Here is a 14,456-nt window from a genome sequence, read left to right on the forward strand (position 1 = left end):
TGAAAAGCCACTTTGCTGAAAAGGAATTGGATCCATGTGGCTCTCCCTGCTCTGGAGAAAGTGTCGAGGCCACCCCGGGCCGTCTTCTCAGCAGGAAGTGCCCGGCCGTCAGCCTCTCACACAGTACACCCTCATTTGCATAACACCTGGGCATTTACAGCCATTCATTTGCGTCGCCCCGCGCTTTTGGAGCAGGAAACAATGCACTAGTAAAATGAACTGTGGAGTTCAGCAAATCTGGGGAAATAGGACTTCTTAGATTAATGCCAACTGTGGATAATCTACTAATCTTTCTGTGTATGTGCAGAGACGTGCATTGCAAGTTAACAAATGACTGTAAAAGTGAAGGTTCAGGTTGACTTTCATGTACAATAGCCGTTGGGAAAGAAAGAAAATATAAAATGAAAACTTTCTGACAAATTAGCAGTGGTTGAAATTAAATTTGACCATACAATAAGCATTTCAGTCCTTTAGGAGGTTATATCAAATAATATTAACAAGTTAGTTAAATAATAGGTTAATAAGTCTCCATACTGTCTATTTTTTCTTTCTTTCTTTTTTTTGGATGAGGATTATGTGCTTTTTTACAACACAGCTTGTTTTACAGTAAGAGTTCTCTTTTTTCCCAGTGGCAAGTGAAGACGTCTCCTCCTCCGTCGCCCCCTGGTGGTCGTTAGGGCGAACCGCTTCACGCTGGCTTCTCCCATAGACGGGGTTGTCATGGCAACTGTATAGCATGGTGTTAACAAAAACAAGAAGAGCTTGACCGCTCACCGACACCTCTCTCCTCTCGACACTCGACATCTAACGGCGCCATCTTCTTCATCTTCCCCCTCTTCTCCTTCTTCTCCATCGTCATTTTTTTGTTGTTGTTGTCAGAGGTGGGGAGACTGGGACGGAGACGGGAGGTTGGTTGGTTAGTTGGTTGGTTGGTTGGTTGGTTCTCCATCGAGCCAAGGGGGGTTAGAGAGAGGAGAGAGTAGCCGAGGAGAGTCGACGATGAGCGGAGCCAAAGCCCGCAGCGACGCGCCTGTTGCTGAGAAGAAGGTCTCCTCCAGCGGCGGTGGTGGTGGTGTTGTCGGAGGAGGAGGAGGAGGAGGAGGAGGCAGCACTGCGGCTCCTCCGAGGGACCGCAAGACCGGTGGTGGTGGTGGAGGAGGAGGAGGAGGAGGAGGAGGAGGAGGGGTCCTGAAGAGGCTCAAGTCCCGCAGGAGCCAGGTGGACAGCAGGCCCGTCACGGAGGAGGACCTGCGGGCTCAGAGCGGACACATCACGCCGGAGGATGTGCTAGGACTGCGGGTGGCCACGCGAGGTTTGAGCCCCCCTCTCTCTCTCTCTCTGTCTGTTGTTGTTACTGTGTTGTGTGTCTGTTAACGTGATGCTAATGTCTCCTATAAGCTAAAAACATTACAAAGCTACAAACATTAACGTTAAATCTGCACACATGACAACAAACTAGGGCAAATTAGTTGCACTGGCTTACTGTATATGTATAACAATGGAGAGAGGGGTCAATACAGCATTATATCACCTCTGTAATATTTATGCAGAGAGATTACATACCTTATATACCACCAACAAATATAGGTCATCATAAAGAAAACGGTGTGTTTCTATTTTGAGACCGCTCAGTACAGTGGACACCTGGGGATTCAATCATGGAGACATATTGGTGATAATAAATGTCTTTTGATTAATCTAAGATATTATGAGTTTAAACTCTTAAAAAAAAATGTCAGATATAAATGATGATTGGTCTTAAAAATGTAATTTATATAGCTTGGTAGATTGTCATCAGTGTGGTATCCCACGTTTACAGCTTTTGAGGCATCCAATGAAATAAAAAATGAAAAAAGGAAATAAAAGGAAAGGAAATTTAATGCCTCATTTGCTTTTTATGAGAAGCACTGTTTGTGTTATAGTTAAATTGTGAAGCCATGATCAGTGTTTCCAATCTCACTGTCTCCATTAATATCAATAAATGCAGGGTGTTTTTATTGGTTTCATATTTGTCTGTTTTCATGTATAACTCACAGTAGCCCCCCAGGGATCAGTAAGGCTTTGTGTTATTTCATGCTTGTGCAGAGTCGTATCTGTCGGTTGTACAAGGAAAAAAAAATCGATGTCATCTGAGTGTCAACAAAGGCATCCACACTGTTTTGCATTTAACCTTTGTGCATGTCGCAGCAGCTTGTTTGTGCTCCAACAGGAAACATATTAACTACACTGGCTTGAAAATCATTTCAGCGTTTGTAACCTCTGTCCTCCGTCTGTCATTGTTGCAGGGTATCTCTGTAAACCAGAGGACAATATTTATAACATTGACTTTGTGCGCTTTAAGATCAGAGACCTGGAGACCAACACTGTCCTATTTGAGATTGCCAAACCTCCACAGACAGGTACTGTATATTAGCCCATGTTTGCTCTGTAATGCACTGTAAAATCATTCTGTTATTAACCTGAAATAGAAAAAACATTAGAAACATTTATTGCTACAGAGTCTGATCAGAAATAGTCTTTTGTATAAATGATGTGCAGTGCCTTGGTCCTGTGTTGTGACTCTCAGAGGATGATGAGGAGAACAGAGAGGCAGATGCCAGCACAGGCCGATTCGTACGTTACCAGTTCACCCCGGCTTTCCTCCGACTGCGGACTGTGGGAGCTACGTGAGTGACTCACACATCACCTATGCACACCTAAGGAAACTACACCCATCCGTTCCATAAACAAACTATGCAAATAATTGCAGCCTTGTATTCTATATACTGCACACAGTCCCACTACAGTATATAATACAGTGCGTGCAGTGTGCACTGGCTGTAATAACGTGATAATTACACAAGATCAGGCTTGCCGTTGTGACGTCTTTCCTCCTACTCCCTGTTTCTCAATCAGGGTGGAATTCACAGTCGGGAACTGGCCTCTAAACAACTTCCGCATGATTGAGCGGCACTACTTCCGCGATCACCTGCTGAAGAGTTTCGACTTTGACTTCGGCTTCTGTATCCCAAACAGCCGCAACACCTGTGAGCACATCTACGAGTTCCCTCAGCTGTCTGAGAGCCTGGGTGAGTCTCATTCAGTGCGTGCGTTATAAGATGCATCGTCCCATTGAAGAGATCTAGAGAGATTGTGTTTTTAATACAATCTGTTTATTATGGAAACACCAGAGGTTATTACTAATGATATTTCCACAAAGGGGATCTTTGTTTTCCCTTGTCATGTGTCACAGTGGAGCGCAATAGTAAACTTTACCTTACATTTTAACAAGCGTTTTGGTGGTGAGCTCATCATTTTGTGGTGAATCTTTGGATACTGTTGGGTTATGTGTCTCACAGCGGCAATAAAATCTTTAGTGGCTCTTGTGCTATACACATGACATCCACAATTTTCTTCAGCCTATTAGATAGTTATACCCACAACATTGTGAATATATTATGCATTTTTCCTCGCCCTCATATATGGTACGTGCTGTATGTCATCACAGTACCGTAATTCATGAACAACACATGATGCTTAACCACTGGTTCTCTCCGTAGAGTAAATGATCTTAGTGATGTGTTGAGTCCCTCGCTGTGTAAACATGTATATTAATGAGAATCGGCAGTCTCATTCATCAGCCTTTTTACGATTGGTTGAGTGCTGATCATGCAGTTGCAGCAGGCCCGTGATGAGGTGTGTTGGGAATCCTCCCAGCATGCACTGGGGGGGCAATAGATACTTGGACAGTAGTGTATTTTTATGTGTGATCCTGTTGAGTTAATGGTGCCATTTCTTCTACATGGGGCTCTAGAGTGTTTCTACGGTTTCCACACTTTCATAACTGTTGAACTTTGGATATTAAAAACCAATGTGATTAGACTAGGAGTGGTGCTGGGGGCATGGATGGTGAGTTTCACCCCACTGGACATGTAAGACACCTTAAGTGACAGTCATCAGTGTTCTGTTCAGATAAAACCCTCTTAAAATCTCTCAAAAAGCTAATTTAATGACATTAGCAATTTTTTTTTTAGCAAAGTGGATTTTGCAGTATTCAAATGACACATTTCCATGTTAATGCCAAATTAAGTGCTGAATGTTTTGGCTTCATTTGTCTTTGAATACTGAGAATTTGTGTCTTGTTGCTTTCAATATCTTTGTCTGGATTGTTTTCTTTTTTGTGTGTACAAACATACTTTAAATATACTAAATAGTGGTTATTTTATCAGGAATCATAATGATTTCTCAATAACCTTGATATTCTCATCTAAAATCATCATCATGTCAACATTTTTTTGATTCTATAGCTAAGAAAATGAGCCATTTGCTTCTGAAATTCAGTTGTAAATCATCTTGGAAATGATCCAGCTATGTGTCAATAAGTGTGCATGTTGGGCGTTGGCAGATCTGGGCTTAAACTTGGATTTGTTGCCTTAGATGAATTTTACGCCAGCTTCAAAGAACCAGAAAATCCAGGCTCAAATGTCAAATTATGAACCTTATTATCTGGATATCTCATTATTTTACATACAAAGCACTCAGCCTTGGAGTCAAATCATGAAGGTATTGTCTTCCCGGCAGTCGGAGTACTTTTATTATCTGTGTTCCAGTAACAAACCGTGACAATCAGAGAGAACTCCTCGGCTGCGGCACACAAAGCACAAAGGGGGAAATTAGTAATAAAACCTGTAACTTTGGAGGATGCCAACTTAATTTGGTTATCTCAGACTAACCCAGATAAATATTTTTGCTTTGTGTTGTTGTGTGTTGATTGCTCCATGGCCGATATGAAGAAGAGGAATGATTACAGAGACGACTAACTCAGTCATTCGCTTCAGTGCGTTCAGTGGGCGCATTTCAAATGCTTAATCAATAAAACTGACTCAGTCACTTCAGGTGATTTGTTGTTTTCACACATTCATCGATTATAATTGCCTGGAAACTAAAAGAGAAAGAAAACTCTTTGCAAATACTGACGTGCATATGTTTGCCTTGCAGTTCGTCAGATGGTGGAGCGTCCTTATGAGACCCGCTCAGACAGCTTCTACTTCGTCGAAAACAGACTGGTCATGCACAACAAGGCAGACTATGCTTACAATGGAGGACAGTGATATCTGCCTGCTAACATGTGCATGCACACACATGTACACACCTTTATAGATTTCCATGTACATACATGCATGCACATGGCTGGACATACATACAGTTGATTCACTCATACATGCACATGAGAGCTACTGACATGGTTGAGTTACCGGCCATGTTGGTAATGATGAATTGCCATTCACTGCTGACATTTTCAGGGGATGTATTTGATATCGCAGGAGGTCACTTTCAGTCTGTACTCTCTGACGTACAGACAGGAAGCTGCGGTTAGAGAGAGGTTCAAAGTGGGTTAATTTGTCAGTTTTTAATTATGAGCAGATGAGCTTTAAAACCAAAGAGGACTCATCATTCTAGTGGCCATGTGACGTTTGTCTCAAACAGACCAAATGGTTATTAGATAAATGGTTAGTCTCCTCTTAGCAATTTTTAAAGTGTCCTACCACCCACTCAAAACACAGACACACACATTTGCGCGCACACACTCAATCCCCAAGTGACACACATAGTGTTTACGCAGTGTTTGTCAGAAGCAGCTGTTCTCAGAGCTACCGCCTCCACAATCCACTCCAGACAATATCGGGGGAGAAAAGAGAGAAGCCATCCACAAAAACACTCCTGTCAAACACACATGGTCACTCCTGTGATCCTCCCGCTCCTCTCCCACTTTCATACGCACATGAACACGCCAGAAATAGTACTGTATACGACACTGATCAGAGGCCTCTGAGATATTACTCTTTAGTTTTGTTTTACACTTTTCTCTGGTTGATAACAACATGAAAAAAGATGTAATTGTAAACTTTGACTGTGACCAAATAAGCCTTGAACCATTAAAAACATAATAGAAGGGAGTTGTGGGTAGAAAATGCTCATCAGAGAGGATATCATGATGCATGTGATGATATGAAAATGAAAAAAAAGAGAAAGATTTTCATAAATTATTTGGTATTCAGTGTGATAAAAATTAAAATTAAATGTATTTGGTCCAAGGAAGAGGTTAGCTTCTTTATTTGAGAGTCATGTCGGATATTCTGAATCCTTGATTTCAGTTCAACTACCTGTATTTTTAAATAATCCTATTATAATGCACATCTTAAAAACATCAAATTCAAGTTTGAATATGTTGGGATAATAATTGAATGGTATTTCTTCTATCTAGATTGTGTACCTCCTCTTTGTACTTTGTAAAACTTTGGTGTTCAGGGTTAAATGTGTTTGTAAAAAAACATATATATATATATGTATAAATAAATAAATATATATATAGTTTGTAAAAAAAAAGTGACAAAAGAAAATAAATGTACATTTTTACATACAAAGTGTGTGAGGCTTGTTTCATTTTAAGAGGATGTGAAAAGGTCATTGGAGTTCATTCTGGTCAAAAAGTCCCACAAGTGTCCACTAGGAGGAGTTGTATTATAACGAAGGGCCACTGGTTTGGATTTAGTTTCATCTTTGGCTGTGGAAAAGATCACAGCAGTGTTTTTTATTATTATGCTGGAACATGTTGACATTCATATCACATATTTGCTTATAACAAGATGAATTGCTTCAGATGAGGTCATGATCTGATCCTTTTTTTTCCGTCTCTGTCTATGTTTCACTGCAAAGGGCACACTGCACTGATAATATTTTAATTCCTCATTATTACTTTATCGACAGGCCACGTGTGATGAGTTAACATGGCACGCAGTACATTTTGAAATTTGTGCAGGATTGTTTCGCTCTGATCATCCGTTTTTGGACTCTTGTGGGATTTAAACCAAAATCTGAGCCTCTCTCTGTTTATTCTTTCTCTGGCTGTTTCCTCCTATCTCTGTGTTCATCTCTTGATCTCTCTCAGCCTCTCTCAGTTTCCACCACTCTTTCCAGCTCTCATGCCCAAACTCTCATGGTCTTTTCTCTCCTGCTTCTCCTTTTCTGTTTCTCTCTCCACACCTATGCAGCTCTCCCTCACTCGCTCGCTCGCTCTGTTTTTCCTCTTTTCTTTCCTCCTCTCTCACCTGGTAACCAGACCTCTGGAGAGGAGTGTTGAGTTTCCACTTTCCCAGAGAAGAGGACAATCTGAGGCACACAAAGACCCACAATGGACCCCCTCTGCTCTCTCCTCCCTTCACTCTGTTGTTGCACAGCTGCACACACACACATGTGAAACATAAAGTTCACGGAAATATATAAGTATATATACACTCTCTGCTTGTTATTCACAGTATCCATTTCACCTCCTCAGTCAGTTTCCTTTTGTTTATCTTTTTTCCCCCAACTAAATCATTTCTACGCGGTTCAGTTGTGTGATGTAGCCTATTTGTCAAGTCCCACCTTCATATCCTTATAAAACTAAGATTTAAATTGTTTTTCGTGTTGATTTAACTGCTCTAAAATTGTTGTTTGACTGTCATCCATCCATGGTTTTCTCATATCGGGGGGCTTTGATATTATTAGTCAATTACAAGACTGCTGGTGGCCTGGTGGGGTCTCCAATAATGTTAACATATTCTTGTGAATTTTGTCTTTCCTTTTAGCATCTGGGGAAGTGGCACCATGGCAACAAGAAGTGGTAAGATGTTTTTCCCTGTCTTTTTTTTTTTTTTAAATGAAGATGTAAACACAACATTGTCATTTTATCACCTCACTAACTGTCAAAAGGTGTCAACAAATTTGTTACCATGTTAGCAAGCAGTTGTCTATTCACACATCCTACAGACATTAAATAATAATACTCATTTGGACTCAAGTTTGTGCCCATTAGATGAATAAATAACAAATAAATCAAATGTTACTTCCATTTTACTCTACATGAACCAATGAGAGCAATATCTTGCCCTATATCTGCTAAATGCTACGTAAAACAACTAGTCTACAACTGTGCCTGTTTGGGGGCTGGTGTAAATTCATTTCATCAAATCCTTCTCAGTGGAAACAGCTGCAAGATGGAAATTATGAGAATGATGAGAATGAACCAAAGCAATTTATCTGCGGGTCACAAATCCAAAACCATTGGCTCAAACATGCTAACTCGCTCCACAGAGCTGAGGACAAGAGCAAAGTCATTTGATCACTTGTTTAGATACAGATAGTGATTCATGCGATTTTAATTTGGACATTAGGAACTTTATAAACAAGTAGGCTAGGTAACGAAATGCAGTTTTAAATGTATCTTTGGAAAGCTTAAAGGGGGATTGCCGTTTTTTTTAACAATCTGGACCTTATTTCTAGCATAAAATACCATACCATTTACTCACCCAGATAACTTTGGTGTCATTACAAGTCGTTCCAACGAAATTAGATCCAGCCGAGAGCCGCGTAACTATCCATATAATGCGAGTCTATCGGGCACCGGAATGCATCCTCTAAATAACACATCATCTACCGCAAAACTCGTTCATTTCAGCAATATTGTGTTAGGGTTACCGGTTATCAACATCCAGGGTCTGTAGGTTGACCCACTAACCTCTGACCTGGATGATGTCATCTCTGAGCGCTGAGCAATTTTTAGTGCAACTAGCCGGAGCTTTAGTGAGTCCAGGTTGCGGAGAGGAAGCCTGTGGAAGCTGAACTTCGTCCAGCTGCTCATTTTGTTCTGACAAGTCGGAAACACGCAGAAACAAACCGTAGCATTAGCAGTAGCAACAAACCACGCCGCGCCGCGGTCGGAAACGATATCATCCAGGTCAGAGGTTAGTAGGTCTACCTACAGACCCCGGATGTTGATAACAGCTAACCAGCTAACTCATAGGAGAATAGCACTAGCGTATCATAACAAAATATTGGTGAAATGGACGAGTTTGGGGGCGGACAATGTGTTATTTAGAGGCTGCATTCCGGTGCCCGATAGACTCGCATTATACGCGGCTCTCGGCTGGATCTCGTCGGAACGACTTGTAATGACACCAAAGTTATCTGGGTGAGTAAATGATCATATTTTATGCTAGAAATAAGGTCCAGATTGTAAAAAAAAACTGCTATTCCCCTGGAGTGTATTTTAGCATGTTTATACTTGATAGCAGCTGAGCCTAGAGAGAGAAGCCCTATGTGAGTTCACATCTTTACCTAAAGAGTGAACTATCCCTTTAAAATGCTTTTTTTTTTTTTTGTAAATGGTGTGAAAACCTAATGTGTGTGATGCTGATTAGACCACAAAGCAGAGTGCAATTTAACTGTGTGTTCATAAATCAATAACCACACAGCCTCCTATCAGGCTGTAGGCCCTGCACACTGCAGCACGCAAGTAAAGCGGCTGTACTGTGCTGAACCACGTGTTGGTCTGATAGGAATCTCAATATGTCCAGTTTTAGTGTCTACAATTAGCATGCACATCCACAGCAATACACACAGCTACACACACACACACACACACACAATGACACACACACACACACAGAGAGAGAGAGAGAGACACACACACACACACACACACTTTCCAACTTTCCAGGGATGATTTGTGCGTTCCCAGGCCTTCGTGGAATACATTTCAGCAGTCAGTTGCACCGGAAACAAGCGGACAGGTGGGATAAATCAGCCTCATACCCCTCCCCCCTACACACACACACACACACATACACACACACCTATCTTTGTCACTGGCTTTCCCATATATCCTGTTCAGTGAATCACACCACATTGAGATTAGGAGTGAGAAGCACTGGTTTATTGAGGTTCCCCCTGACACATACACACACACACACTGACACACACATACACACTGACAGACACACACAGACTCACACTCAGGCAGGGGGACAGGGGGGACAGTGGTCTCCTATAAATAGCACCTAGGAATGGCGTTGATAGGTCCTGTGAAAAGAAATGGCGGGGGGAGTGGAAAAAGGATTAAAAGAGATACAGGGACGCACTGAAACACACTTGTTCGAGTGTGTGTGTTCCTGTGTGTGTGTGTGTGTTTCTGTTAGGTAGTTTGAAGAGAAGAGGTATGGGTTTCCTACAAACAACCCCCCCCACCATCCTTTCCACTCTTTCTCACATACTTTGTCATCCTTCCCTCTTTCTTTTTCATTCTCACTCTCGCTTTCTTTCTTACTCTCTCTCTCTCCCTCCCCTCATCCCTCCTTCCTGTCATCCTGCGCTGAAGCTCTGGTGCGAAATCCATCATGTGTTAAAACTTAACATTTACCCGCAGCTTGTCTTCAGACAAAGGGATGATGAGTCACCGCGCAGTCCGCTCTTCTAGGCCCGGCACGACGATGGTCTCGGGGATGGATCGTGACTCCATCTGTATGTGTCCTGATGTCATTTCCAGAAATTGCTTTGTGACATCATGTCACCCTTGAAGAAGTCAAAGCAGACGTTAAGTCACAAACATGGAAGATGGTGTCTATAAATATAAATAAACATCAGTTGAATAAAAAAAAAAAAAAAGTACATAAAAGCTTTTTGAAGTATTTATATGTGTCATTTTTTGAATGAACATCTCATTCTGGACTGAATGGATGCTGTAATTTAATGTCATGCCAAGCGAAGCTTTGTAAATGTGACAAGAGATAACACATAATTAGTTATAGGGGAGTTAATAATGCACTCAGTAGAGCAGTGATGGATAGACAGTAACAAACTGTGATTCCCCCACCAATTTACATGGTGGCAAGCACAGTATTGACAATCTGTCTTTAAGTGTTAGGTCTCTGCTGATATGTTACCAGAAGCCTTTTGTGTGGCTTCTGTGTTGTGTGTGTCCTTGTGTTCGTCCGCCCAGCCGTCTGTGTGGTATTACAGTGTAGACCCCCCCCCCCCGCCTCCTCCGCCCCTCCGCCCCCCACACACACACTTGATTCTTACTCCCATGCTGTCCTGCGTCATCTGGGTAAATAGGTTGTGTGGTGTGTGTTTGTGCTCGCAGGAAGCTCGCAGTCGCCTTTGGAAGCCTCTCAGAGCTTTCCGACACCATCCGTCCACTTTGTTTTGTGTGTGCGTGTACGATTAATAAAAGGTTAACTCAACCCTCAGTCAACTGTAGAAGAGGCCTGTAAATCTCCCCCACAATCTCTTCCTTCCTCTCCCTTTCTCTCCTCCCTTTGTCTCTCTCCCTTTGCCACACCTTCCCCTCGGGGATGGAGGGATTGTGATCGGAGAACGGAGGTGGGGCTCCTGGCGCAACCACAGGTGTGCCTGTTTCCTCCCTTGTCCTCTCTCATGTAATGATTTCTTTGGCTCGCCACCTGCCAGGTGGAAAAAACACCCACAGCAAATGGAGCGCTTTAACATGGCTTCCTGGCTTCCGCTTTGAAATACTTTTTTTTTTTTAATGTTCTGTTTGTGTGTTATCCATCAACAAAAATGTCATTTTATCCGTATTATCCATTAACTGCATGTAATTAAGTGAGGTCTTACTTGAAGTGGTGGTTGTTGCTTGCTTACATTTTTGCATCACATGCAAATGATTGATTCTGGCTCCACAAACCGCCGCTGTTACTGAAGCATACGGCTGACAGAGAGCCTGAAAAGTCAGAGGTTTGTCTTTCTAACTCTTTTCTCTCTCTCGAGTCCCCCTCTCCACTCTCTTTTAAACCGCCTCGAGGGTGGTGGAGAGCAGGTCCCAGGCCCTGACAGGTCAGAGGTTGCTCGCAGACAATGGGGCTCCCACTCTGGGTCAGTTGTGGTCAAGGAAACAAAAGCGGTGAAGACCTGGAGTGGACAAACTATCAGAGTGTTTTAAGGTGGCAGAAGTGAGAAGAAGACAACAGGGAGAAGAATTGGACAAAGAGTTAAAAAGCAAAGTTAAAAAAAAGGGCAATGTGACCATACTGAACACACAAACCCACCCACACACACTGTATACATAAGATTTTGTAAAATGTGCTTTCACACGTACTTGACTAGAGTTTAAAATCAGCCTGAACTGTTGCTAAAGCACCTTAAAAAGTAAGCTAAAGTTTGTCGAACACCAAATATATATTTCTTTTTGGTGATATCTTCTTGATTTCCTTTGTACTGGAATTGATAATCACTCACAAAATTGACTTGCTTTAGTATTATAATCAGAAGTGAAGCTCTATTCTGCCCATATCCTTTCACATCGTTCCAACTTGTTCCTCCCCCTCCCCCATGCCTCTGTCTTTCTCCTCTCTTTTTATTCAGTGCCATTGATCATGCATGCAGAAATTCAGCACGCCCAACCATGGCTCCAGCCAGGATAGGTTAGCTAGTGCAAGGCCCTGTCCTACATACTGTTCTCTCGCTATGGTCCACCAGGCCACAGTCACACCCTCCCCCTGATCTGCCTCCCCTCTCTCTCTCTCTCTCACACACACACACACACACACACACAAACACCCCGCGGCCCATCTCAGACTCAGCACATGCACGGATCATCATGTGGTGCTGGGAATGTTAACTCATCACTACCAACAAAACTTTTAGTCAGGTGCAGAGGGAGTGAGATGTTTTTAAGAGGGCTTGTTTCTGTCTCTGGTTTTGTTTCACTTGTTAACTTGCCACACACACACACACACACACACACACACACACTGACTGATTCTTACCTCAAAACATGTCTTCACCTTAAAATGTAATGATTTACATCTTGGGGATTTTCTTTTTGTCCCGATAAGGAAGACAAGTTCGCCTAATATGATCATATAAACAAATGTGTGATCCCACACATACACTATACTGTAGGTATATGTTTGCTGCAAGCTTTTGGTTTTCCCGTGTATCAAGGTCACAGTCTTGTGAGTTGTTCGTGAGGTGTTTTTTATGTAATTTTGTGAGGCCCTTAGCTTGTTTCACTTTTGTCAGGGCAGCTGAGGTCCACGACAAAACCTCTCAGCTGACCAGGCTTGCCTTGTCCGAGACGGAGAGTGGCTGACTTAGAGGTAATGCTGCTAATCTACCACTTAGCTGGTTAGGACAGGCCTGTCACGTGGGTGGCCAAGAGAGGGGAAGTGGGTATACGGTCGGGTTTTAGTTGAGGGTTGAACTGTCATTGGCTAAGAACGGGATGAAAGATGCCGAGTGGTGATCACAGCTGTTTTCAATGTGATGGATTAGGATGAGAGCTGGGCGGCAGGAACAGGTGGGCTGAGGGTTGTGCGAGGGCCGGACCAGGCAATGATGATTGATGGATGGAGATGACCTCAAATAGTGTGTTTACATGAGGTTTTTGAAAGACTTTGTGGATGTGGAGGCAATAATACTGCTGCTGCTGCTGCTGCTGCTGCTGCTGCTGCTGCTACTGATGATGAAAATGAGTCCAGGAGGTGGCTAAAAAGAAATTCAGGTCAAATATTATTGTTGTAATACATGTTGTGGATTATAGTCAGGATTGGATTGAGTGGAGGTGACGAGTACACAAACTATCACATACCATGATAACGTCATATCATATCATTGCATCATGTAGGACACATATCACATTACACTATGAGAGTAACACCACATCACATCTGGCAACATAAGATCAAATTACATTGTATTACATCATTCTAGATCACAATACATGATATCACAGGATACGATCACATTACATCATGTGAGATAGCACAACATAACATTATATCACATAACATGAAATGATGTCACATTGCATTATATGAGATAACCAGTGGTGGACAGTAACGGAGTAGATTTACTTGAGTACTGTACTTAAGTACATATCCAGAGGATTTGTACTTCACTTGAGTATTAGATTTCTTTGGTACGTATTACTCTTACTTGAATACATTTCCAAGACAAATATTTTTACTTTTACTCGAGTTAATTTCTAGGAAGGCTGAAAAGTACTTGTTACTTTCAGGTCTGCTCTTTTTTTTTTTTTTTTTTCTAAAATACCATTGAACACAAGCTGTGTTTGTCAAAGAAGGAAACCCTGACCCCTAAAAGCAGCACATCAGTGCAGGTGGTTTCCAAGAGTTTATTCTCAGAAATAAGAGTTAAAAGGTCCTTAAATTCATTTAGAAAAAGTTATAGTAATTCATTGATGTGAAAAATAAGAAATTTACTCTTACTCGTACTCTTACTTTTACTTAAAGTAAATTTAAAAGCATGTACTTTTGGATACTTAAGTACCTTTAAAAACAAGTACTTTTTTACTCTTACTCGAGTAACATGTCGACTGAGCTACTTTTACTTGTAACAGAGTAAATTTTGACCAGTAGTATCTGTACTCTTACTCAAATACTGGGGTCGAGTACTTTGTCCATCTCTGGAGATAACACAATAACATAACATGACATCACATTATATTACATCATATAAGATAATGCTACATCATATAGGATGACATGACATCACATTACATCATGTAAGATAATGCTACATCATATAGGATGACATGACATTACATCATATAACATGACAGGGCACCATATTACATCATATAATATGATGCTACATCACTTTACATCATATAAGATAAC

The 14,456-nt window shown here is 41.7% G+C and overlaps 1 protein-coding gene across 1 annotated transcript; it reads left to right on the top strand.

Moving 5' to 3' along the window:
* Nucleotides 1-999: 999 nt before the first annotated feature.
* Nucleotides 1,000-5,090, top strand: LOC310986686 (protein unc-119 homolog B-like; the record flags this gene model as incomplete). Its single annotated transcript, XM_083972720.1, has 5 exons — nucleotides 1,000-1,312; nucleotides 2,286-2,399; nucleotides 2,567-2,666; nucleotides 2,896-3,068; nucleotides 4,978-5,090. 5 exons carry the CDS (start codon nucleotides 1,000-1,002, stop codon nucleotides 5,088-5,090), a joined length of 813 nt encoding a protein of 270 aa, XP_083828846.1.
* Nucleotides 5,091-14,456: the final 9,366 nt, after the last annotated feature.

The sequence above is a fragment of the Trachurus trachurus genome (genome assembly GCF_905171665.1).
Source record: "Trachurus trachurus genome assembly, chromosome: 5".
Lineage (NCBI taxonomy): Eukaryota > Metazoa > Chordata > Actinopteri > Carangiformes > Carangidae > Trachurus > Trachurus trachurus.